Source organism: Eleutherodactylus coqui, chromosome 7, assembly GCF_035609145.1.
Source record: "Eleutherodactylus coqui strain aEleCoq1 chromosome 7, aEleCoq1.hap1, whole genome shotgun sequence".
NCBI classification, from domain to species: Eukaryota; Metazoa; Chordata; class Amphibia; order Anura; family Eleutherodactylidae; genus Eleutherodactylus; species Eleutherodactylus coqui.
In genome coordinates, this window is record NC_089843.1 from 89,642,370 (window position 1) to 89,669,524 (window position 27,155).

The following is a 27,155-nucleotide window of genomic DNA, read 5'->3' on the forward strand; positions in this document are numbered from 1 at the left end:
ACAATAGCATCCGGCATCAATCCATTAAACAGATCCGTTTTGTTTTTTTTGTTTGGACATGCGCAGAGCAAGAGAAAGGCTGCCCAGGAGGGGAAAAAAATGGAGAATAAGGGCGCCCACCCACTGGCGTTTTTTTTCCCTGCGAAATTCGCAGCATTTTTTTCTTTGCAGGGGTCTATGGGACTTGTAATGTTAAAATCGCGATCGCGCAAAATCGCAATTTACCGCGAAATCGCGATTTTGCGCGATCGCGATTTTAACATTACAAGTCCCATAGACCCCTGCAGAGAAAAAAATGCTGCGAATTTCGCAGGGAAAAAAAACGCCAGTGGGTGGGCGCCCTAATACTGAGATTTTAAAACGAATTCGTTAAAAACAGATGGAAACGGACAGTAAAACGGATAAAAACAGAGAGAAAAAGCATCCAATTTTGACAGATACAGTCAACAGATCAGAGGTAAAAACATGTTAATATTGTTTCCCGTATTTACCATACGTTCGCAAAAACTTTCCCAGATTTGCTAAACAGGGAACACAACAATGGCGCAAACACAGCCTTATAAACATTAAGACCCATGGTGCTGCCTTATCACAGCGCTTGCAAAACCGATGCAATTATCCCGAATTTCACAAAAATCTGGTCAAGACTCAACATGCCTTAAGGCTAAAATCACACAGGTGAGGGCGATATCGGGCAGTTTATCACGGCCTGATATCGCCCTCGCCATCCATGTTAAATCCTAGAGCATGCGAGTCGTTTTCATGTGAAGACAGCCTCGCATCACTTCGGGGGTGCAGGGAGTTTTAAATAGGAGATCTCACATCCCATCGCGTGCACGTCGCACATGGCGCGCTGCTGCCGCTGAACCCATTGAAAGCAATGGGCGTTGCAAGGCCAAAGCGCGCACAAGACCTGCCGCGATTTGATTCCCGCATCGTGGTGCCATGCGGAGGGAAGGAAAAAGAAACAAAACATATCGCTCATGTGTATGAGCACATTCAACAGAATGGGTTTCATATTTGTGCGTCTTGCAACGCATAAATCTCGCGCGTGTGAAGCCGGCTTATGGCCCATTCAAATGGTGGATTTTCTATCCGTATTTTTTATGGACTGAACACAGACCGCACACAGGGTTTTGATGCGGATCCACAGCAGATTCAGTTGAAGGGGGTGAATTCTGCTGCGCATCCACATCAAGATGTGCAGATTTTGATGCAATTTTCAATGTGGAATTTGAAGCAGATTTTCCGCTCTCGGGAAATCGCACCAATTTCGCTACGTGTAAACGCACACTTGGCTTGGTTCCCACTTGGTGTAATTTCCGCAGAATTTCCGTGCAGACTTTCTGCACGGAAATTCCGGGATAAAGCAGCAAAGGGGATGAGATTTTCAAAAATCTCGTCCATATGCTGCAGCCAAGCTGCACTGAAATTGACATGCCGCGCAGAATTTAAAGACGCGGCATGTCAATTCTTTCCCCATTTCCACAGCGGTCACTCTCCTCTCTATGTGGAGAGGTGGCTGCAGCAGAATGCAGAAGGCTGCGGGTTTTGAAGCTGCATTTCTCCGACGGAAATCTTGCGGTATTTCCGTGCAGTCATTCTGCAAGATTTCCGCGGGATTTCAGTCCCGTGTGACCCCAGCCTAAAGTAGCTTCCTAGTTTTTGGAAACAAATATTAATGATTATGTAAAGTTAAGCTCCTGTATAAAAAGCTGCTCATCTATGAAAGACGGCCTGTTTACTGTGGATGGAGAAGGGTGGCCAGAACATCTCCGGCCCGCTCTGCCTCAATTCACTGAGCGATCATCGCTGGGACGGCTGTCAGGTTCCGTGCAAAATGTGGTTCATGTAAGTTTCTAGTATCCTCTGTTTGAATTCTTCACTGGATTAAAGAGCTCTGCTTGCTGTTAGTGAATAGAAACTGTGCGTTTACATTCAAAACACTGAAGACTCATACTAACCCTATACTTCTTATAGCTGAGGATTCGTATTCAGTCTAGCCAATCCTATGTCAATTACATGATCTGCCAACGATTTAGGGCTTATTCACAGGGTGCACTCAAATTGTGCTTTACGGCCCTAAAATCATGGGAAACCACTACTGTTCTCAGTTATCAACTGAAGAATAAAACACAGAGTGGAGAAATTGGATTTTTAAAAGTCTGTTCTTATGTTTCTCTCAGAGATAAAGGGCACCAGAGGTGTATGAAATAACACAATCTGTGTTCAGACTAGGCAGGGCGATGAGAATTGTTGGACTGATGTCTTTAAGTGTAGATCTATGGCGATGAATGTAGCACATATTTTCGCACGGTGGGTTATTACTGATAATATTAGAATTTGGAGGACGTATGAAAAAAAATCGCATGTCTACATATTTGCCGGCAATTCGTTATTGCAAAAAATAAGGAAATAATCCAAAAAGGTTGCAATTTTATTTACTCCACCCCACCCCCGATCGGGTTACCACTGGCAGTGATAACCTATGATATCACATGGCAATCTACCACAACATCACACATGGTTACAATACTTAATATGGTAAAGAAACAAAAACACACACACACTGCACTCGTATGCTAAATCGTGTGGCATGCAAGTGCGATGCAATCCTTTTCGCTGCTTAAGTAAGTAATTGGCGGTTCTTAAACAAGAATTGCCTAAAAATAGGACATGCTGCGATTTTTCGAACTTGGACCATCAATCCTGAGTGAAAAAGAAATCGGTCATGTGCAAGAACCTCGCAGAAACATCGCCTATGTGAATACACCTAAGGTTGCCTGTCCACGGGCGTTGCGGTAACTGGCAGCGGAGAGCCACCACCTGGGAGTAGGAGCCTGCAGACGGATCTCCACGGTCAGCCTATCTGACCGCGGAGATTCATGGTAATTCGCAGCATGCTGCGACTTGCCGGCCGCGAGCGGAGAATCGCTGTAATTCTCCACTCATGGACAGAGGGGCTGCGCTTTCCATAGCAACGCTATGGAAAGCATGCATTCCGTTCCCTGTGGCCGTATTATCGCCACGGGGAACGCAAAGTAAAAACGCCCGTGGACAGGCAGCCTTTAGACTAACTTTACACTGCTGAGCACAATATGGGGCCGTAAATCCCGCGCCCATATCGCACTCCCCACCATGTGAATTCCCCATAGACGCGAGGCGTTTTCATGCCAAAACAGCCTCATATCACTTCGGGGGGAGAAGCAATCGTACGCTGCGGCTGTCAGCTGCAGAAGGAGGATTGTGGACTTTCTCCCATTGATTTCAATGGGAGAACTCGTGATGCTGCTGCCGGTCCCCTTGAAATCAATGGGCGCTGCAATGCGAGAACACGCAGGAAGATAGAACATGCACAAATTGTATCCTGCCTCACATCGCGGTGCCATACAGGAAAACATCTCCCCTGTGTATGACCCCATTCAAAAGAATGGGGTTCCTATTTGTGAGTCTCGCAATACGCAAATCTTACGCAATTTTGACGCCCGTGTGAAGGCAGCTTTATCCAACCAAAAAGACCAGATTAGTCAGGTGTAAAAGTGACATTTTTATCAAAAGTGGCATTACAGTGAACAAAACTAAAAAAACCATGGCGCCTATATGTGACAGGCTAGTGATGTCATAAATAGGACCTCCAGATTCTTTATATGGCAGGAGGAAAACAGAACAAAGACTAACAAAACCGCAGGGCTAAACAAAGCTCCATCTCCTAAAGGACAACAGAACGGATACAAAATAAACAGTAAAACAGAAACAAATCATAAAAGTATCAAATGCAAGAAAAATAACCTTTCGATCCTCAGCAGTAAAGTGTAAATCAACGTCTGTTGGGTTGGACAGCTTTTCTAACGGACCTTCACTTATCTCCATAATATACCAAGTTGGAACTTTTTGGATGCGGCGATTCGGAAAAGCAAACAGGGATGTAATGTGTTAATCCATGCAGCTCTGCTCTATAGGTCAATCACAGCCTCTATAGGGTCACCTTCTAGGATCATTCTGTAATATCCTAACAAACCAATGTGACACAGCCAGCTCTGCCCCAACACCGCCTGCAACTTGCTAATTAATGAGCATTGAAAAGACAGACAATTTAATTACATGTCTACACACAGATGTGGCCCGGGCTGGAGGGAGCATTCTCCAACAAAAGCTGCATTTTATTCCTTACTGGGACCCCCCCCCCCCCCCCCATTTATGAAAACAAACTCCCATCTACACCGTGCCTCCTCACTGTACCTAAAGTGCCTGCGAAATTAGGGGGAAAAAAGTTTGAGTCTGGCCAGTAAAACTTAGTTAACTTGGGGGAAAAAAAAAAAAAAAAGACATACACAGCTCTGCTGCATTACTAATTTGTGCAAATAAGGATGCCAACAGACATTGTAGAGTCACATGACAAACGTAGCATTACTACATCCCAGGGGTAATAGGTCTGCATAGCACAATGTAAGTCTGGTGCGAGAAGAAAGGATTTCTTTAAGGAGTAAGGTCAGACAGCATACAGCTTGAATGCATTGACATAGGCACCAGACAATAAGAAACATGTCTGGCCAAGGGGTCCTGTGCATAGTGGCACTCACCGACAACCGGCTGGTATTTAGGGTGTCCTCAATCCCCAATAGATCCTCAATAAAGGTCTCTTTCATGGTGGTAAGAACAGCCCCCCTTTCTGCGCTGCTTGTATCCAGATGATCAAGTTGCTACATCAGTTCAGTGCTGTGAAATGCAGCCTGGCTCACAGCACCTCTCTCCCCCTCCTATCTCCGCCCATGTTAAACACTCTGGCCTTCCCCCTTACAGAACAGGACAATTGCTGAGCCTCTGTGACAGGCATACAAGGGATCCTCTTTTCAAAAAAAAAAAAACCCAAGGTGCGGCCTTTGTTCTGATATTTTTAGCCATTGTACTAAATCCGCCCCCCTTCCATACATTAGCCTCCAGTCGCATTCTCCAGTGCAGATCTGAGATTAGTGGGGTGTAAATTCCCAAGTACACTCATCATCATCTTCCTCATTATAATCCGCTCTTGTACATTTTGATTGTAACCGGGATCTATTATTACATCCCACAAAAAGTAGAACCTAAATTTGGACTCCTTCATTGTTAAGAAAATAAGGACCTGTCAGTGATTTCTAGGAGTCAAGTACGGAGCAGGTTTTATTCTACCCATCATGTGCCACTAAATTATGTGGGAATGGAAGAAGTCATAATGACCCAAAGTGTTTCTCTCATTAGTGCAATTGAAGGGAATTGGTGATGTTGTATATGGAGCGGTCATGTGGTCGCGCGGCGAATAAGGTCGGGGATTGGAATATTAGTCATGTGAAGCGGGATTTGATACGGTTTTATCCCACAAGGACATAAATCCAACCCCTTATGACTCCCTTCCATCTGCCCTAACAGGGGATATCTAAGGCTATGTTCATACAGGGACGTATATGCTTCGGATTGTCCTCAGAGGATATTCTGCAGCAAATCTGCACCACAAATTCCACACCATTTGGTGCAAATTTTAACACTGATTTTGGTTCGGAATTCACCCCTTTCTTAGAAAAGGTGGAATCCACATCAAAAAATCCACTAATATAATTGCCCTAAGGCTGGATTCAGACGACCGTATATTGGCTCGGTTTTCACGCCAAGCTGATATATGGTGTCCTCATCTGCAGGGGGGAGGATGGAAGAGCCAGGAGCAGGAACTGAGCTCCCGCCCCCTCTCTGCCTCCTCTCCGCCCTTCTGCACTATTTGCAATGAAAGGAAGCGGGACGGGGCTAAGGTTCCCGAATTGCAATTAGTGCAGAGGGGCGGAGAGGAGGCAGAGAGGGGGCGGGAGCTCAGAACACTGCTCCTGGCTCTTCCAGCCTCCCCCCCCCCCCCTGCAGAGAGAGACGACGTATATCGGCTGGGCGTGAAAACCTAGCCGATATACGCTCGTCTGAATCCAGACTAAGAGCAACAATGATATGAGTCACCAACGAAGCCTACAGGCAGTGGTCACCAGAAAGGCCTACTTCAAAATCCGGCCCTCTCGCAAATGTCCCCTCTGCACACATGGGAGGATAAGGGGACTATGGCTTCCCTCATGGAGCTTGATTTGGCTCTTTCAATCTTGGAGCAGCACCCTTTAGTTACCTATAAGGTCATTGACCACCATGAAACCTGGGGAAACCCCAAACCAGATCATTCCTGAGGGCCCTACACAAAGAGCATCTGTGAAGGGCCCAGTCCATTCATGTGGTTCGATACTGCATGAAAAATATATGGCCAAATGTGGCTTCCCCACCATTAACATCTGAATGCTGGGGCTTAAAAATTTGGACCCAAGAAGCTGAACATCAGGCTAGCTCTACATGAGATGACCTCTGTAGGAGCAAGGCTTCCTCTTAGTGTCTAAATGGTCATGAATATTGGTCATCTGTTGATAAATTGTCCAGAAAAAGGCAAATTCAGGCTCTGATACTGTGGCTATTCGGACACCAAGAAGTAGTCCTGGTTTTAAAGGGGTTGTCTCATGTAGAGCTAGTCTGATGTTCAGTTGATCTTCATGGGTCCAAATTTTAAAGCCCCCAGCATTCAGATGTTAATGGTGGGGAAGCCATATTTGGCCATATATTTTGCTTGCAGCATCCAACAATGTAATTCATGAACGGGCTGGGCCGGCACCGCTGCTCTACATGTTTTAGTGAAAATCTTATCCTCAATTTTTTAAGGCCACTTTCACAGAAAATTGTGCGAGATTTATGCATTGCGAGATGCACAAATCTTGCATGAATATGAACCCCATTCTTTTGAATGGGGTCACATACATGAGCAATTTTTTCACCCTATGTCCTATCTTTGGGTGTTCCTACAGATCGCCTTGTCTCAATTGGATACAATGGAAAACACTTGCCGATCCTCCGACGCGTCTGAAGACTGTGCCAGAGGATTGCAACTGTACTGAAGTGATGGGAGGCTTTTTTGTGTCAATCGCGGGTACATTTTGTAGCATCCGCAGGTACATCGCACATTCCCACAGCCCAATATTACGCTCAGCCATGTAAAACTAGTTTTAGGCTTCATTCCCAAAAGCGCATATACGGCGTGTTAGTTTCCAATGCAGCCATTCACACGGGTGAATATATGGCGCGTAATTACACTGGCAGCACGAAAAATAGAACATATACGGGGCCGGCACATAGACGCTTAGCCAAAACACAGTTCTGGAATCATGTTTTGGCCAATATACACTGGCTGGTCCTATAGATTTCTATGGGAGCAGGGAAAGAGCAGGGAGTGGAAGGCATTTTTTCAGCGTCCAATGCTGTGAATAGCTTACTATTGGGATGATAGTTGTCTCATGAGTACTTACCATGTATGTAAGGTTTTACCATGTATGTAAGGTTTTTTTTCTACAAGCCAGAGGTACCACAGGGTATAAGAAATAGGGCAGGGGCCGAGCTGCAGATTCCTAATTATGAGATGGGTGTGTTGGTGAGAGATGTCACTATTCTAGCCTGCCCTCTTGGTGCACATCCAACTGTGAAACTTCATAGATATGTACACAAATTGCGCAAACGCTGCAGAAAATAAATTGGTTGTGAAAAATCAGTAGTATTTTACAATACAGGCAAAGTGCACGAAATTTCAAGAAATCTCACTCGCAGCATAAATCGTGGACCGTCAGTTTGAGAAAAAAATTGCTCATGTGTCTAAACATAATAAAGTAATTACATATTACAGTTGGCCAGATATCACACATGAGAATCAATCATGTGAATGCAGCCTAAGCCTGGCTTCATGTATGTGCATATTGGTGCACGCAAAACGTGCGCAGAAAATGGAACCCATTGATTTCAATGGCTTTGTTCACATACACAAATTTTCCGGCATTTTGGTTGTGAAAAAAGCCCAAAACAATGCAGCATGCTCTATTTTCCTGTGCATTTGCACACCATAATTCCTCATAGAAGTCAATGGGCATGTGCAAACGAGTGCACAATACGCTAGGAAATGCGTAAAACACTGGACAGGAAAAAGAACATCTCTTGAATTCATTACACTAGTTATGACTGGGAGCATCAATGTGTATTTTTGCGCGCAAATTCTCAAGACTTGTGTGTGTAAAAGTTACGGTAAAATACGGTGATGCGCAACAAAATCAACGTTAATTACTGCAAAATGCTGTGCTTATGTATGCGCCAATACACATACGCTGGTGTGAATCTGGCCTTTAGGGCAGTTTCAGACGGTCGTGTGTACAACTATGCTTACTGGCATGGAGCGTAGTTGTGCATAAATGGGTTCCCCCCCTTTCTCAGGTCGTTTAAACTCCACGCCATAGCGGGTAGATAGATCCTGCCCTAACTTCTCCGCATGTAGTATTAACCACTTGTGGGAGAGATAGGGCAAGTCTTGTTTTTTCTCAGGCGTAGTATTCACACCCGAAAAAAGCTCTAGTGAATATGAAACCATTGAAATCAATGGTTTCATTTTGTCCTGTTATGCGGCCATGATTTTCACGGCCGCATAACGGGACTAAAACACGCCCATGTGTTTAAGCCTTAAGGCTACTTGCAGACGGACACATTTTAACCCTTTTCAATCCAATTTGTACACTGGGTTTCCTAGGGGGCTTACTCTTTTTCTGCCAATTATACAACGGCCTATATGCTGGCTAAAGCCAGTACTGCATGAAGTGACACGTTGGATAGGCTCCGACAACAGAGAGGCTGGCAATATACAGTAAGAGAACCCCGACTGACGTCTACCAACATCGGAGCTGTACAGCCTTAAATCATAATGTCTTCAGATGTCAGACAGTGGATTGGAAAGGGTTAATTTGCTTCTGAGATTCCTGGGGGTTACTTGCATCGGACAACACAAGGACATCCTGCCTGTGTGTTCTCTGATGAGCGGGACACAGCACATTATCCAAAAATCAGACGAGAACAGGGCATGTGAATACACCCATTCAAATGACTGCTTCGTTATCTATCTGATTTTCCGGTCCGAAAATTGGACAGAAAAACCAACAATGTGCAAGTGAACTAATTGAAAAATGCTGAGTAGGAATCTTAGTAACTTTCCAGAAGACCAACTAAAAGACTTATTATGGAGCTGTCAGATGACAGCTTTTACTGCCTGACCTGCATCTGCAGAAGAGCTGACTGGTTGCGCTGGGTGACTCCTGTCTATTGTCTGGACTGGTTGTCACTCACAGGGGCCGTAAAGAGCAACAGGCAGAGGAATCTTATAGTTATTCAGGGAAAGTCTTACTTGTGTAATTGCAAGAGTTTATCTCGGCGAGTCTCATCCAGGAGGCATGTCTACACAATTACTTCATAAGTGTGTCAGGACTGAGAGGGGAAGCAAGAGCTGCACCCAAGACACTAACAGGGAAAATATCCTCATGTAGAGGCATAGCTCAACCACAAAGGATGGAAATGACATGGGTATGGCTGCTCCAGTATATACAAAAATGATAGAAATCTGGTCTACATGCAGATGGAGCACAGCTGAGGGTGGGATAACCCAATGAGTACAATCTAGGATTCACGTGAGCGCTCCATAGGTATATTATACTGCTGATAGACCTGCAGTCAGACCTACACGCTTGTCCATATTATACTGCTCATAGACCCGCGGTCAGACCTACACACTTGTCCATATTATAGTGCTCATAGACCCGTAGTCAGACCTACACACTTGTCCATATTATACTGCTCATAGACCTGCAGTCAGACCTACACACTTGTCCATATTATACTGCTCATAGATCTGCAGTCAGACCTACACACTTGTCCATATTATACTGCTGATAGACCCGCAGTCAGACCTACACACTTGTCCATATTATACTGCTGATAGACCCGCAGTCAGACCTACACACTTGTCCATATTATACTGCTCATAGAACCGCAGTCAGACTTACACACTTGTCCATATTATACTGCTCATAGACCTGCAGTCAGATCTACACACTTGTCCATATTATAGTGCTCATAGACCCGCAGTCAGACCTACACACTTGTCCATATTATACTGCTCATAGACCCGCAGTCAGACCTACACACTTGTCCATATTATACTGCTCATAGATCTGCAGTCAGACCTACACACTTGTCCATATTATAGTGCTCATAGACCCGTAGTCAGACCTACACACTTGTCCATATTATACTGCTCATAGACCTGAAGTCAGACCTACACACTTGTCCATATTATAGTGCTCATAGACCCGCAGTCAGACCTACACACTTGTCCATATTATACTGCTCATAGACCTGCAGTCAGACCTACACACTTGTCCATATTATACTGCTCATAGACCCGCGGTCAGACCTACACGCTTGTCCATATTATACTCCTCATAGACCCGCAGTCAGACCTACACACTTGTCCATATTATACTGCTCATAGACCTGCAGTCAGACCTACACACTTGTCCATATTATACTGCTCATAGACCCGCGGTCAGACCTACACGCTTGTCCATATTATACTGCTCATAGACCTGCAGTCAGACCTACACACTTGTCCATATTATACTGCTCATAGATCCGCAGTCAGACCTACACACTTGTCCATATTATAGTGCTCATAGACCTGTAGTCACACACTTGTCCATATTATAGTGCTCATAGACCCGTAGTCACACACTTGTCCATATTATACTGCTCATAGACCCACAGTCAGACCTACACACTTGTCCATATTATACTGCTCATAGACCCGCAGTCAGACCTACACACTTGTCCATATTATAGTGCTCATAGACCCGTAGTCACACACTGGTCCATATTATACTGCTCATAGACCCGTAGTCACACACTTGTCCATATTATACTGCTCATAGACCCACAGTCAGACCTACACATTGTCTATATTATACTGCTGATAGACCCGAGGTCAGACCTACACACTTGTCCATATTATACTGCTCATAGAACCGCAGTCAGACTTACACACTTGTCCATATTATACTGCTCATAGAACCACAGTCAGACCTACACACTTGTCCATATTATACTGCTCATAGAACCGCAGTCAGACCTACACACTTGTCTATATTATACTGCTGATAGACCCGAGGTCAGACCTACACACTTGTCCATATTATACTGCTCATAGAACCGCAGTCAGACTTACACACTTGTCCATATTATACTGCTCATAGACCCGCAGTCAGACCTACACACTTGTCCATATTATAGTGCTCAGAGACCCGTAGTCACACACTTGTCCATATTATACTGCTCATAGACCCGTAGTCACACACTTGTCCATATTATACTGCTCATAGACCCACAGTCAGACCTACACACTTGTCTATATTATACTGCTGATAGACCCGAGGTCAGACCTACACACTTGTCCATATTATACTGCTCATAGAACCGCAGTCAGACTTACACACTTGTCCATATTATACTGCTCATAGACCCGCAGTCAGACCTACACACTTGTCCATATTATACTGCTCATAGAACCACAGTCAGACCTACACACTTGTCCATATTATACTGCTCATAGACCCGCAGTCAGACCTACACACTTGTCCATATTATACTGCTCATAGAACCACAGTCAGACCTACACAATTGTCCATATTATACTGCTCATAGACCCACAGTCAGACCTACACACTTGTCTATATTATACTGCTGATAGACCCGAGGTCAGACCTATACACTTGTCCATATTATACTGCTCATAGACCCGCAGTCAGACCTACACACTTGTCCATATTATACTGCTCATAGAACCGCAGTCAGACCTACACACTTGTCCATATTATACTGCTCATAGAACCACAGTCAGACCTACACACTTGTCCATATTATACTGCTCATAGACCCGCAGTCAGACCTACACACTTGTCCATATTATACTGCTCATAGAACCACAGTCAGACCTACACACTTGTCCATATTATACTGCTCATAGACCCGCAGTCAGACCTACACACTTGTCCATATTATACTGCTCATAGAACCACAGTCAGACCTACACAATTGTCCATATTATACTGCTCATAGAACCACAGTCAGACCTACACACTTGTCCATATTATACTGCTCATAGACCCGCAGTCAGACCTACACACTTGTCCATATTATACTGCTCATAGAACCGCAGTCAGACCTACACACTTGTCTATATTATACTGCTGATAGACCCGAGGTCAGACCTACACACTTGTCCATATTATACTGCTCATAGATCTGCAGTCAGACCTACACAATTGTCCATAATATACTGCTCATAGACCCGCAGTCAGACCTATACGCTTGTCCATATTATACTGCTCATAGATCTGCAGTCATACACTTGTCCCTATTATATGCTCATGTCCAACTAGCTTTTCTATGCCCAATATATATTAGGACAAAGCTATTGATTAAAACCAATAAGATAAAAATAAATGAGTAAGAAAAACTTTCACTGTGAAATTTTTTTCATATTTTCCTTTAAGTCCCTTTTAAGTATGTATTCACTTTTTATTTATTTTACTCCATAATATCCATTCATATTGCGCAGCGCTGTACAGTTATCACTTACATGGCTCTCCATGGGTCTTACATCGTCTCCATGGCTCATAATCTAATTTCAGCTATAGGTATGGAATGTGAGAGAAAACTGAAGTACCCAGAAGAACCCCACACAAGCACAGGGAGAACAGACAAACTTACGGTCCGTTTACATCAGCCCCTTATCGACTCCAAGCCTTCCTTAGGACACTTGTTTGCCTGACAATTGGGCCACGTAAAGGGACTAACGATCAACCGACGAATTAACAAATACCCGTTTGTGGCTGTTTGTCCCATTCATGCTCGCTCATTGGTGGTACATCTCCTCATGTGAACGGGGAGATATACAGCCGGCCTATGTGAAGAAATGATCGCATTAGCGATCAACTGACTACATAAGCTGATTCACAGCATCTGTAAAACAAAACGAAACGAGCGCCGACCAACATGTGTGTCTATCAGCACTTGTTACTTCGGCCCAAGCACTCAGCCTGCGGAAACCCAGCATTCATTAAGTAAAACTGGAGCCTGTTTATTCAGGCCTGGGGATTAAGCTAGGGGACAGGGGCCCTCAGATGACAAACTGTATGCCCCACACCATGGAAATCGGCCTGTGATCACAAACTTTCTTCACACGTGCCGCATGCCAGGAAGGGGATTTATAGTTGTGCATTGCCTTGTGGCTCTGTAGATGTACATGTAGCATGTGTACTGTATATATGTACTGTATATTTGTGTTGCCAGACACCCTCAAGCTGCTGCTGTTAACTTTTTCTTGCCCCCAGCAGCCAACTGCCGTATCTTCTTCCATGCAGGACTGGCCATGCCAATTATACATCATAGGCTCTATTTATTTGGCTGAATGCATCTAAAACTAAAATATACTGCAGAGTACTCATAGATGATGATGCAGTGTCTCCTTTTGGCATATGTATGGCAGGTTTATGTCATGACATCTTACATATATGGAATACCCCTTTAATTGATTCACAGAATGGTAGAGTTGGAAGGACGTCCAGGATCATCGGGTCCAACCCCTTGCTCAGTGCAGGATCACTAAATCATCCCAGGCAGGTGTCTGTCCCGTCTCTATTGGAAGCCTATATGCCTATAGTTGACTTTAATACAAGTAGCAACTATTCATTTCCATATAAGATGTTGGCACCGGGTTCTCAGCTCTCCTTTTTCCGAGCCTCTTTAGGAGGAATTAAAAGCCTGACTTGATCTGTCCTGATACAAAGTACAACACGCACAGTGATGGCCGGGGTATGGACAGTACTTTCCAGCGCACAGACACAAAAATAAACTAAGATCTTCATACTTCAAGGGAACTAAAAGTAACAAAGTGATGGTTTCAATGTGTTCAGTCGGCTTTCACTTCTTGTTATGCTCCAAGAGAGGCGTTAGTAGTGAGATGAGCTGTCCTGAATTCCACTGACATCACCGACTATTATATCCCAAATTACTGGCGTGCCGGCAACCCGCTAAATGACCAGACGACCTACCAGATGTGTTACAGATAAGTCCAGCGCAGACCCGGATTCTTCAGCTTTATGGATGAAGCATATACATACAGGAACCCCTGACCTTGGAAGATGGCTGTGAGAAGTGGATATAGTAGTAAAGGTGCTGCAAGATCTAGGCTGGGGATTCCACTGTCCTGCTCTGTTTGGGAATCCCCGTGACCAAACCGTTCCGTTTCTGGATGGAACTGAATAGCGCTGGACAGACTCCATTGACTATAATGGAGTTCACCCGCATTCCGACCAGCTGCCCGGCTTTTGGTTGAAAGAAAAAGCACTGCATGGAGCGCTTTCTCTTCCGGTATTTTGAGCTGAATCTGCGGTGGAAGCTCCAGCTGGAGGTTCCAATACAGATGTGAAACCGGCCTTAGACTGCTCTCTCATCGCCATTAAGGCTCGGTTCAGGGTTTCTGTCTCTTTGCTATTTTTCTGGAGGAGAGAAACTGAAAAAAAGCTGAAAAAAATGATCCGTTTTTCTCTCCATTGATTTCAATAAAGTAAAAAAAAAAATGAAAGGAAACAGGCAGTCTTCAGTTTACTTTCATTCCATTAGGTTTCAGTGTTTTTGGATGGGAAAATAGCGCAGTCCGCGGCGTTATTCTGTGAAAGAAACCCTGACGGAATGGAAGAACCTTCCTGTTTGCTTTCTGTTTTGTTTTGCTTTTTTAAAACCCCATTGAAAGTAATGGAGAGAAATAGGATCCTTTTTTCCATTTTATTTCAGTTTTTCTCCTCCAAAAACAGAGCAGAGAGACGCAAACCCTGAACGGAGCCCTAATGCAGGTGTGAAAGCAGCCTTAATTGTGGCGATCGATGGACTATATAAGGAAGGCTGTAGGTGCCGATCAAGACTTATATATATTCTCTATCAATGTAACTATCAATTTTTTATTACACAATTGCAAAATAAAGTCATAAATGGAAATTTCTTTAAATCTCTGGTTTCTGCTTCTCACTCATTTTTCCTGTCCAGGGATATTTTCCTCCCCGCTGTGCAGGGAACTACAGTACAGCCCTATTCAATTGTATGGAGCTGTGTTACACTTCCCCGCACATCGGGGGGCTGGAAACACTGCTGGCAGGTGAAATGCAGAAGGGATCTGCATCCTTTCATTCCTTGTAGCGGTGAGGAGCAGATCTCCATCAACCTATCCCAGCAATATGCCATAACAGTGTTTGGGTAAGAGCCGCAGCCTATTCACTCTGTGCCAGCCACAGCACTGTGCATTGGAGCACAATCCCATTCACTTGAATGGACCTGGGCTGCAGAAAGGTCATGTGATCAATGAAATGGATCTTACACTGGGTCTGAAACGTCTTGAGACCCTTTCACTTTTTTTTTTACACTTTGTTATGTTGTGGCTAAAGCATTGCAAGTGTTTTCCATTGATTTCAATGGGAAACATCCCATTCGCATGCACATCGCTCAACATTAGAGATGAGCGAGCGTACTCGGAAAAGCACTACTCACTCGAGTAATTTGCTTTATCCGAGTATCGCTGTGCTCGTCCCTGAAGATTCGGGTGCCGGCACGGAGCGGGGAGCTGCAGGGGAGAGCGGGGAGGAACGGAGGGGAGATCTTTCTCTCCCTCTCTCCCGCCCGCTCTCCCCTGCGACTCACCTGTCAGCCGCAGCGGCACCCGAATCTTCAGGGACGAGCACAGCGATACTCGGATAAAGCAAATTACTCGAGCGAGTAGTGCTTTTCCGAGTACGCTCGCTCATCTCTACTCAACATGTAAGTGCCATGCAATGTCTTTAAAGGTTCTATTGAAAACAATGGGAAAGATGTTATGAGGGAACGCCCAAAGATCGGTCATGCAGCGATATTTAGCCTAGCAGCATCACTGTAAGGGAAAATCTCTCATGTGAATAACTCCATTCAAAATAATGGAGCTCTAATTCACACAAGTTTTGCGTGTCTCACAACGCACAAAAGACATGCAAGATTCTCACATGTGTGCATGCGGGCCTCAGTTTCAGGTCTCGCCATAGATGTTCGATTGGGTTCAATTCAGGGCTCTGGCTGGGCCACCCAAGGACATTCACAGTGTTGTCCCTAAACCCCTCCTGTGTTGCACTGGTTGTGTGCTTAGGGTCATTGTCTTGTTGGAAGGTGAACCTTCTGCCCAGACTGAGGTCCCTTGTGCTATGGGTCACGTTTTCATCAAGAATATCTCTGTAATTTCCTCCATTCAGCCCTGACCAGTCTTCCTGTCCCAGATCCTGAAATACCCTTCTGCAGCATGATGCGGCCACCACTATGCTTCACTGTAGGGATGGTGTTGGACAGATGATGAGTAGTGCCTGGTTTCTCCCAGGCCTGAGGCCCAATGCACACGGGCGTATTTGCACTGTGGAATCCGTAGTGGGTGTCCGCCTTCAGATTCCACAGCAAATACTGCCCATAAAAATGCTATGGAACATCCCTTTCCCAAGTCCACAAGCGGAAATCAATTGCAATTTTCCACTCATGTAGGGTAAATCGTAGCATATTTTATTTCAGCGCAGATTCCGTGCGGACAGCTTCCCTTGAAGTCAACAGAAGCTGTCCGATCGGCAACCCTTCAAAAAAAATCTGTACTGCGCATGTCTGATGGCTCGCCGCATGGACTATCTGCAGCACAGAAGAAAGGAAGAAAAAGCAGGTATGCGCGGATGCCGGCCGGGCATAGGGTAGGATTCCTCTGTGGGATTTTGCATACGGAATCCGACCCGCCTGTGCGCATTCGGCCTAAAGCTTAGATAATTGAAACCAAAAAGTTCAATCTTGGTTTCATTTGCTCAGAGAATCTTGTTTCTCACAGTCTGAGAGTCTTTAGCTGCTTTTTGGGCTTTCATGTGTCTTTTACTGATGAGAGGCTTCTGGCCACTCTGCCATAAAGCCCAGGTTGGTGAAGTGCTACAGAGATGGTTGACCTTCTGGAAGTTCTCCCATCTGCATACAGGATCTTTGGAGCTCAGCCAGAGTGACCATTGAGTTCTTGGTCACCTCACTTACCAAAGCGCTACTCCTCTGATTACTTAGTTTGGTTGGTCAGCAGCTCTTGGAAAAGTCTTGGTTGTTCCAAATGTATTCCATTTAAGAATTATAGAGGCCACTGTGCTCTTGGGAACTTATAGTGCAGCAGACATTTTTGTAACCTTTTCCGGATCTATGCCTCCACCCAATCCTGTCTCTGAGGTGTACAGGCAATTCTGTCTTTCACAAGGCTTGGTTTTGGCTCTGATATGCATTGTGAGCTGTGAGACCTTATACAGACAGGGGGGTTGTCTTTTAAATTATGTCCAATCAACTGAATTTACCACGGGTGAACTCCAAACAAAGTGTGGGGACATCTCAAAGGTGATCAACAGAAATGGGAGGCCCCTAGAGCAAAATTTCAAGTGTCAAAGTTTCAGTTTGCTGCTGTAAAGGATCTATATACACATATACACTGGCCTAAGCAGAAGGCGTATTTGGTAGCCTGGCCACATGCCTCATCTGCCTCTCCAGCTATGCTCCTGATCATTATAACTCTTGTAGGTCAGTTTAAATATTAGCATGTCCTTGTCTATTATCTAGTGATCATGGTTGCTGCCAAGCTCCCTCTGGTGCCCATTCTCATGGGAGACCAGATTAGCTGGAAAGGCTGTTTCTAGCTAGTTCCTATTGTTATATGACACAGTAAGGGCCAGGCATCTATAAACCCTCTCCATCTGAATAGGTTGTACATAGGGTAGGGGCACTAAACCTAGAATTTTATCATATTTACATACACTGTAGAGTTGAGTATATCCACTGATTCCTGTTAGTAGACATTTTCCAGGAGCCGAAGTCTTGGGGGTAAGGGATGCCAACAAGCCACTTTGCATTGGCTAAAGTATTTAGATAAATGGCTAGGGCACCTATTGGAATCTTTGCCCTGGGTATAGAAAAGCCTTGCTACACATCTGCATGATCCAACCCATAGAACCTGCATAATATTCTCATACCTGTGTGTGCACATCCTATAAATGTTGCATCTTTTAGGCGACACTATTAAGAGATGTGCCCCATTGTAACAAGTCTATTTGCTCTGAAATAGAGATGAGGAGTAATTCCATGGAGTTATTATAGATGACATTAAAAGTACCCAGCGTAGGAAATAACTTTTGTTCAACGGCCTCGGAGGAAGATAATGAAACAGTAGTTGAGAGGCTTTGACAAGAAGACATGAAAATAGGCAACTTCCAGAGCGGCACGGCAGACATTATAATGCTGGGTTTTTACTGCATGATACACAACTATAGAACATTTAACCCCACACTCGTTATACTGTGACATTTATTCTATTGTAATACCAACTGAACAGAGTTTATGGTGAATGTCTGTCATGTAATACATTGTATACTAGAGAAGAACTACCTCACTACAGCAACAACCAGACTAGGTAATCACAGCTGAACAGATTTCATTTTGACCCTATTAAAAGTTATTTCGACCCCATAAAACAGGAAAAAGGGGGGTACTTATTATTTGTATAACGCCAACTTATTCCGCAGCGCTTATTTATTATCCCTCAGCAAGCTCAGAACTCATTTTACTGATCTTGTAAGGATGGAGTCAACCTTGAGCCGGCTACCTGAACCATTCAGGGATTGAACTTGCAACCTTTAGGTCATGAGCGAGAGCTTAGGACTGCATACTGCTGCCTTAACACTCTGTACCAAATGAGGCCCATGAAACAGCAAGAAGCTTGAAAAAAAAGTAAGGTGCTGTTCTGTTAGGACTGAGGGCTAATGCCCACGGCCGGATTTCTGCCGCGTGAACTCCGCAGCATTATGCCGCAGCTATTAGGTTCTAATAGCTCAATGTTCACACTGTGGAATTCCACCACGGAATTTCCGCAGCGTGAAAGAAACCGCGGTATGCTCTAATTGCCGTGGAAAAATGCACGGCCCATTTCTGTTGTAGTCAATAGAAGCCAGCCGTCATGCTATACTTCCGCTGTGAGCACAGCGGCCACTGCCGGCTGCGTCATCCCACACTGCCGGCCCGTCATTGCTGTACTGCCATGCGCCAGCTCACCAGACTGGACGCGTACGGCGGATCCAGGAGGTGAGTATGGGGTCTTTTGGGGGGCGCCATGACAGACTTCGCTGTGATATTCCTATGGCAAAATCCGTCACGGCCGTGGGCATGAAGCCTTATGGGTGTTAAAGAGGAGGATCTCCTGCTTGGGACCCTACTAGTAAAAGTGGAGATCTGATATAAAGCGCATTTAATATTCTGTAGGACTCACCTAGGATTACAAGACACGGTATTCCATAAGAAGAGTTACAATGGTGCTGTAACAGTGATGACAACTGATCACAGAACTTCTTATAAAATTGCTAACCTCAAAGGTCCCATATCCTTGCAATCCACAGTGCACAATAAGATGGGGCTGGACAAAACATTAAAGTGACCCTCCAGTCCTAGACAAAGATGGCCACACTACTTCTCTGACTATCTGATGCACACTATGCATTAGTATTTATGGGTAGTCTAAAGGCCGATTCACATGCAAAAATAATCTTTCAAGAGCATCAAGTGTTAATGGCCATTAACATGTTATCATCTTTATTTGCATGTAAAAGGGCCTCCAGGAGCTGTTTTCAGAGCCCAGCGTGTGTTTAACCCCTTAACGACCAGCCCATAGTGTTTTTACGTCCTCCCGCAGTGGGCTTTATTCTCTGAGGATGTAAAAACATGTGTCCTGCAGAGAATAATGCCCCTCGGGCTGTGGACGTGACAGCTCCATGCTGTCGGTGTTCGCAGGTAGCTGACAGCATGGAGCTGTCATCCCGGGCTGTTCGGACCCCCCCCCCCCCAGCATTGCGATTGGCGCTATGCAATGGATAGCGCCGATCGCAAAAAAGTAAATAAAACTGCAAAAAACGTGACATATTCATCTGCTCTGATGGATCGGATCCATCGGAGCAGCTGAAATTACTCACCGAGGTCCGCCGCACGACTCCCCGCTGTCCCGATGCTCCAGGCGCCGTAGCCGTCCTTCTGCGCAGGATCGGATCCATGAGGGGAGGTGAAAATACTCACCTCAGGTCCGCCGATGTCCTCCGGCCGGTGTCGGGACCCCCCCCCGCTGGCTTCTGCGATGTGCCGATGTGGCGCGCATGCGCAGAAGCCGGCGAGACCGGCAAATCCAAAATCTCCCTGCACCCGGCTGCCACAGTTAGCCGAGTGCAGGGAGATATGACTGGGGACCGCTGTATGCGGTTTCCAGTCATATGATCACCGTTATGCGTCAGATAACGGTGATCATATAAAGTTAAAAAGTCAAAAAAAAAAAAAAGTTAAAAGTTAAAAAAAAGTTTCAAAAGTTAAAGTTTCATCTCCCCTTACGGATCGTATCCGTAAGGGGGGATGAAATTACGTACCCAAGGTCCCGGATTTGTTCCCTGATGGGATGTTGATCCGCGGACCTTACCCCAGCTTCTGTGCATGCGCCCGTCAGCATGATGGCGGACGCATGCGCAAAAGTGAAATATTGCTCAAGAAATGTACAATCTCCCTGCTGCTGGCTACCAAAGGTAGCCAAGAGCCTGGAGATGTCACGGGGAGCCGCGGTATGCGGTTACTGGTCACGTGATCGCCGTTATCCAATGCATAATGGCGATCACGTAAAAGTTCTTTAAAAAGTGGCAGTTTCATCTCCCCTCACCGATGCGATTGGTGGGGGGAGATGAAACATCTTCTCGGAGGCTTCCGCATTTGAATCCAGATGCGATTATCCTCCATGGACCCATCCGGCTGCTGCACATGCGCCCGCCGGCAAAATGCCAGACACATTCGCAGGAGCCGGGGAGCCCAGGAAATTTTAAATCTCCTTGCTCCCAGCGACCAACGGTCGCTGAGTGCTTGGAGCAGTGACCGGTGGCTTCGCTGAGCGGTCCCCGGTAACGTGATAAAGTAGTGATATAACATTAGGCCGGTCACACATGACCGGAGAGGAATTACGGGTTCTGCATGCGCTTGATCAGCGGTAATCCACGGATCAATCGCATGCATTGGATTACACAATTCCCCCTAATTAGCGGGTCGGAATTACGGAATCCACTCGCAGAAACAGAACACAGCATGCTATATTTTAATGCGGATATCCGCGACCTAGAGCCCATTGTGCTCTATGACGGCGGATATACTCGCAGCCCATGTGCAAATACATTGTGTACAGGCTGCGGGTACCTGGGTCATCGCTAAGCGACGGCGTGGGAAATGCAAACAAAAAAAAAAGTACTGCGCATGACCGCCTGTGTGAGTAGACAGTTATGCGCAGTACATTACGCGGCCGTATGCAGGGTCACAGCCGGGCTCACAGCTGGAATCCGTAGCGGGCCTCCGCAAGCAGAATCCGCATACAGCCGTGTGAGCCCGGCGTTATTCAGACCGCTACCTGTAATCCGTAATTTACAAGAAGCCCCGGGAATGCTCGCCTTCTTGCAGTTCCAGGAGCAGCTTGTTGAGCGCCTTCTCTGTGAGACCGCCGCACCGCAGCAAGATTACAAAGCCTCACAGAGGGCCACTTTTTACACCCCATACCTGCCACTGAGGTCACGAAATACCCCCAAAAATACATGAGAGGAGGGGGGATACCCAGTTTTCTTGCCCCATGTGCCCAACCCAACCAGCCTCCGTAATTACCCCTGTCTTCGGACATAAAACGCAGTTTATATTATTACCTTTATCTAATATTTAGGGAATGCCAAAAAATGGGGATGGCGGGGGTGGGGTGGGGGGGGGGATTATTTTTAGGAAGTTAATTTTTTTTCCGTATAAGTGGGCAAGGGGGCCTGGAATTTATTCAGTTCTGCCCTGAAATCCAGCGGGCATTCCCTCCATTATGGGCCTAGCCATGTGTCCTGTAAGTAGATTAGGGCCACAAGGTATATATGTTTCTGAACATGGGACAAAAAGGGGGATCCATTTTGGGGTGAATGTCTTCATTCCTATGTACACTGTACAAAAAAATCAGTTTTTAAATTGACAAAATTGCCAAAAAAATGAAAATCGTCATTTTTTCCTTTTGCTTTGCTTAGATTCATTCAAATACTGTTGGGTCAAAATATGCAGTACACCCCTAGATGAATTTGTTAAGGGGTCTAGTTTTCAAAATGGGGTCATTTGTGGGGGTTCTCTATCGTTTTGGCCGCTCAATGGCTCTACAAGTGGGCAATGGGGACTGGAATTTATTCCGTTGTACTCTGAAATCCAACGGGTGCTCCTTCCATTATAGGCCTAGCCATGTTTCCTTTAAGTAGATTAGGGCCACAATGGGTATGTTTCTGAACACGGGACAAACGGGGGTATCCATTTTGGGGTGAACGTCTTCATTCCTATGTACACTGTACAAAAAAAAAACTGTTTTTAAATTGACACAATTGCCAAAAAAATGAAAATCATAATTTTTTCCTTCTGCTTGGCTTAGATTCATTCAAAAACTGTGAAGTCAAAAAAGTCATCGTACCCCTAGATAAATTCGTTAAGGGGTCTACTTTTCAAAATGGGGTCACTTGTGGGCGTTCTCCATCGTTTTGGTCACTCAATGGCTCTACAAGTGTGCAAAAGGGCCTAAATCTCCTTCAAGCAAAATTTCTGTTCCGAAAGCCACCGGTTGCTCCTTTCATTTTGGGCCCCATTGTGCATCCAGACGTAAGATTAGGGCCACAGTGGCTATGTTTCTGCGCACGGGACAAACAGGGGTATCCATTCTGGGGTGCAAATCCTAATTTTCATGTGTACTATAGAAAAAAGTCCTGTCTTTAAAATGACATATTTGCAAAAATATGAAATTTTAGTTTTTCTCTTCTAAATTGCATTGACTCCTAAAAAAAAACTGTGGGGTTAAAATACTCATGACCCCCCTCAGTGAACACCTTATAGGGTGTAGTTTTTAAAATGGGGTCACTTGTGGGGGTATCTATCATTTTTACTCCTATGAGCCTTTCCAATCTTGGTTTGGTGTAAGAAAACAAAGTGTTCCTCAAAATGCTGAAAATTAATGTTAAATTTGTACGTCTCCTAAATGGTTAAAAAAAAATGAAAGTTTTTCCAATGTGCGCCAAAAATAAAGTAAACGGATGGAAATATATATCTTAAGAAAAATTTCTATATTATGTTTGCACATATTTGAGATATTGCAGTTGGAAATGTGAAAAAATGAAGATTTTTTCAAAATTTTCCCAATTTTGGTGCTTTTAATAAATAAACACAAATTCTATCGGTCTTTTTTTTCGGCCTAGATTAAGTACAACATGTGGCGATAAAACAATGTCAGAATCGCTTGGATATGCAAAATCTTTCTGGTGTTTTTCCATGCTAAAGTGACACGTGTCAGATTTGCAAAATTTGGCCTGGTCATTAAGGCGCAAACAGGCTTGGTCACTAAGGGGTTAAACACACACCCAGCCGTGCACTCAGCTGCATTGTTCTGCTCACGGTTGCTGGCCGATTACTCCCGTGGAGATAACAGCATGCAGTCTACTGACATATAAATGTGTTTGTTTTACCTGTCAGTAGCTGAACAATGGATTTTATGTTCACCTTAAAATCATCGTTCAAACGAAAAGTGCACGATGCCCGTGTTTACATGTAACGATTATCACTTATTTTCGGTTGTTTGAACGAATTTTGAGGGCTAATCATTACGTGTAAATGGGCCTTAATATAGTGATCTGACTGCCTAGTGCTGATCACATGGGTGGCACTGACCAATCAGAACTGCTTGTAGTGTCTTAGACTAATGATGCATGCTAATACAGAGTGTGCATCAGGTAGTCAGAGAAGCACTGAGGCCATCTTCGTTTCTCCAGGAATGGAGGGTTTCTTTAAAGCCACAATGCCCCTGTACGATTGCCAGCCATGGCATTCATATAATGACAGCCCCCAAAATAGTACCAGTTAACGTATTAGGAAGAGCTACAATGAAGCTGAAACAGTGATGACTACAGTTCCTCCATAATAGAGCCAGTTGCAGTGCTCCCATTACATTGCAGCCCACGGTGCCCATGTTATAGCCAGCTACACAATCCAGATAGTGAAGCCTCAGTGCACCCATAACATGGTACTTGCTAAAGGCAAAATACACTCCACATTCCCACGATGCCCCTTTCCACTGCAAGATAGTAACCCGAGTTGCCTTCTCTCCTATTATAATCAGTAATCACAATTAATAGGTGAATAACTGTACAGGTCGTGCAGGTTTTGTTGCTAGTCTGAGTGGTCTCCCTTTACTTTAGGTGAGGGTCATGTTAACATACAGCAGCATAAATGGACATAGAAAGGTTTTAGTAAACTAGTTACTGTATATACGTTACGTGGCTGGGGTACCGCTATGGGCACGAACACTTGTCACACAATTAGACCTTTTACATGCTGAAAATATGTTTTATACAGAACGTTAATTCTTGAAATTCTCCATAAATCTCGGAAACACTCGGAAACTGAGCTGGAAAATCCAGATAATCCCTCCACTAGTCACCACTTTTATTAATGGAATAGTTTTAGTCATAATCACTGGAAGCAACGTACTTTACCCACACCCTCAGGGACAAGATTTCTGACTGCACTTGGGTAGGAATAACAACTCAAAAATAAGATGACATGATGTATAGCATTAGACGCAAATAAAATATTGAGTATGTGATGCTGAATAATCGAGAGAGAGAAGGAGGTGGATGTGTGTGTGGGGGGGGGGGTACATACAGAGGTGTACTGCAAACAGATAGTATGTAGATGAACAGGAATGTTTAAGGGATTTTCTGGGCAAATACTACTGATGATCTATCCTTCCCGCTCCAACCACGATGACGATGTGTGGTCTCGCTGCACTAAGGGCAGGCCAAGTGATCAACTACTGATGACCTATCCTGAGGACCTGAGGATGGGTCATTAATAGTTGATCACACGGCCGACCCTCAATACAGAGAGGCCACACATCGTCATCAGGGTTGGAGAGGGAAGGACAGGTCATCAACAGTATTTACCTGGAAAACTGCTTTAAGTAAAGGAAATATTACGCAGACAAATAATGGGGAGCGAACATACATCTCACACTCATTCACCCCGACTGCTTGCAGGTTTTGGTGATGGGCTGACAAACGTACAAACACTCGTTTCTTGGGTGATTCAGTCTTTTAGGTTGCACCAAAATGATCCGTTATTGGTGGCACATTGGCCTATGTGAACAGCAATGTGCTGTCGGCTCTAATGGAACTGTATGTGCTGGTGACAATCATTCAAGTACATCGAGTTCTACTGGATGTGAATGGAGCTGAATGAGTGTTGATCTAGCACTCATTACTGGCAGGAATGTCTAACTGGCTGAGGCCGTCCCTGGCAATATCAGCTTTTTGCCAGGGGTGCCGAGAGCGTGACTCGGGGTGACCAGCTAATCGCCCTGAGCGCTGCACTCTCAAAGGGGTTGTGCATGTTGGAACAACCCTTTTAATGACTATTGTCAGACAACTACTTTCTGTCCTGAGGACTGATGGCAGAAGTTTACTCCCCTTAATGATTCTGGAGCACTTTGGCTGGAGCCACACTGGAATGAAAGGAAGAACCTTCTGCCTCTCATAAGATACAGTTCATTATTATAAAAGGGATGTCTGTTCAGTATGTACTTCCACATAAGTGTAACGTGTGTCATGTGAGGAATCCCCTGTAGAGTAGAAACATATACAGAAGACATAGTTAAAGAGACTCAGCTACTTTGAGCCCTATAAGCTAAGGTTATGAAGTGAAAGTAGCTGACCCGCTAAGTCCGGGGGCTGTTAGTTTATAGTTACCCCCTCCGCCATCCCCCTGCTGGCAGCTCTCAAACCCACTGCTGAATGAGAAGACAACATAGGCTCACACTAGTCACTCATTCTATGAGTGCGAAGAAGTAGTCCGCCGAAAGTGTTTAGCGGCAGGGTTAACTGCTGATACCGAGACAACAGTGGAAAAGGGAAGTATAGAACTTACATCCCCAGACTCAGCACTTCGGCTACTTTGAGCTCATAAAGGGCTCAAGTAGCTGACAGATTTCCTTTAAAGGTGTTCTATGGTTCAGGAAACTGAATTTCAAAGAGACTATAAGGAATTGTAAGTTAACAGGACCGTCATCTATTAGGGTGACTACAAAGAGTGTATTTCACTCTGTAGGACCCGGCATGTCTGTGCATTACATAGACAACCTATTGATTTCAAATGTCACTACGTAATGCTTCATTTCTCCTGTGGTGGCGCTGCAGGGAAGTTGGACACTTGCTTACTGATCGCTGTAGGTTGCAGCAGCAAGATAACCGCTGAGCAGCGTAGGACAGTTCTAACAAATGGGATCGTGCAAAGTGGACAACCTCTTCAAACATACAATCTGAACTCCTCCTCTTCTAGGCCAAGAAAACCAATATGACCAAGATTTGTGGGGTTTTTACCCAATTAATTTTAAAGGGGTTCTCTGCTTTGGACAATCTTTTTTTTAGAAGGTTCTCCAACTGATCATAGGGTGACTCTCTGCTAGGACCCCCAGTGATCAGCTGTAGTTTGTTGACGAACGTGACAAGTGTCAGCGCCACTACAAGAAAAAATAATGGGGTTTTCCAGGGAAATACTACTGGTGACCTATCGGGATAGGTCATCAATAGTTGATCAGCTGGAGTCCAACGCTCAGGACCCCAGCCGATCAGTGGATCAGGTGCCCATTGTCAGCGCTGCTACACACAGGGGTACAGAACAGAAGCTGCTGCTCCAACTGTGGGATTCTCATTGAAAACAGAGGGTGCTGCACTTGCAATTACAAGCACCGGCCACTACACAGGTGTGGGAGCAGCAGCTTTCGCTCCAACCCCTGTGTGTAGTGGTGCTGACAATTGGCGTCTGATCAGCGGGCATCTGAAGCGGTCGACCGTAGCCGATAAGCTAAAGATAAATAAATAATTCTTGGTATTTGTATAGCGCCTACTTATTATGCAGCGCTTTCAGGTAATTATTACTTATTACCCCCGACCAAGCTGGGTTCTCATTTTACTGACCTCAGAAGGATGGAAGACTGAGTCAACCTTGAGCCAGCTACCTGAATCATTCAGGGATTGAACTTGCAACCTTCAGGTTGTAGG

The 27,155-nt window shown here is 45.0% G+C and overlaps 1 protein-coding gene across 2 annotated transcripts in view; it reads right to left on the reverse strand.

Annotated features, from left to right (window-relative positions):
* RGS12 (regulator of G protein signaling 12) overlaps positions 1-27,155 on the reverse strand; it is a 182,972-nt gene that overhangs the window by 93,427 nt on the left and 62,390 nt on the right. The window contains exon 1 of one of the 2 annotated variants that reach the window (XM_066573350.1): positions 4,581-4,719. The exons of the other annotated variant lie outside the window; for it this stretch is intronic. Within the exon in view, the coding sequence (XP_066429447.1) occupies positions 4,581-4,646 (66 nt within the window). The 5' untranslated portion in view covers positions 4,647-4,719. Of the gene's footprint in view, positions 1-4,580; positions 4,720-27,155 lie in introns of those variants that run through there. 2 annotated transcript variants of the gene reach the window in all.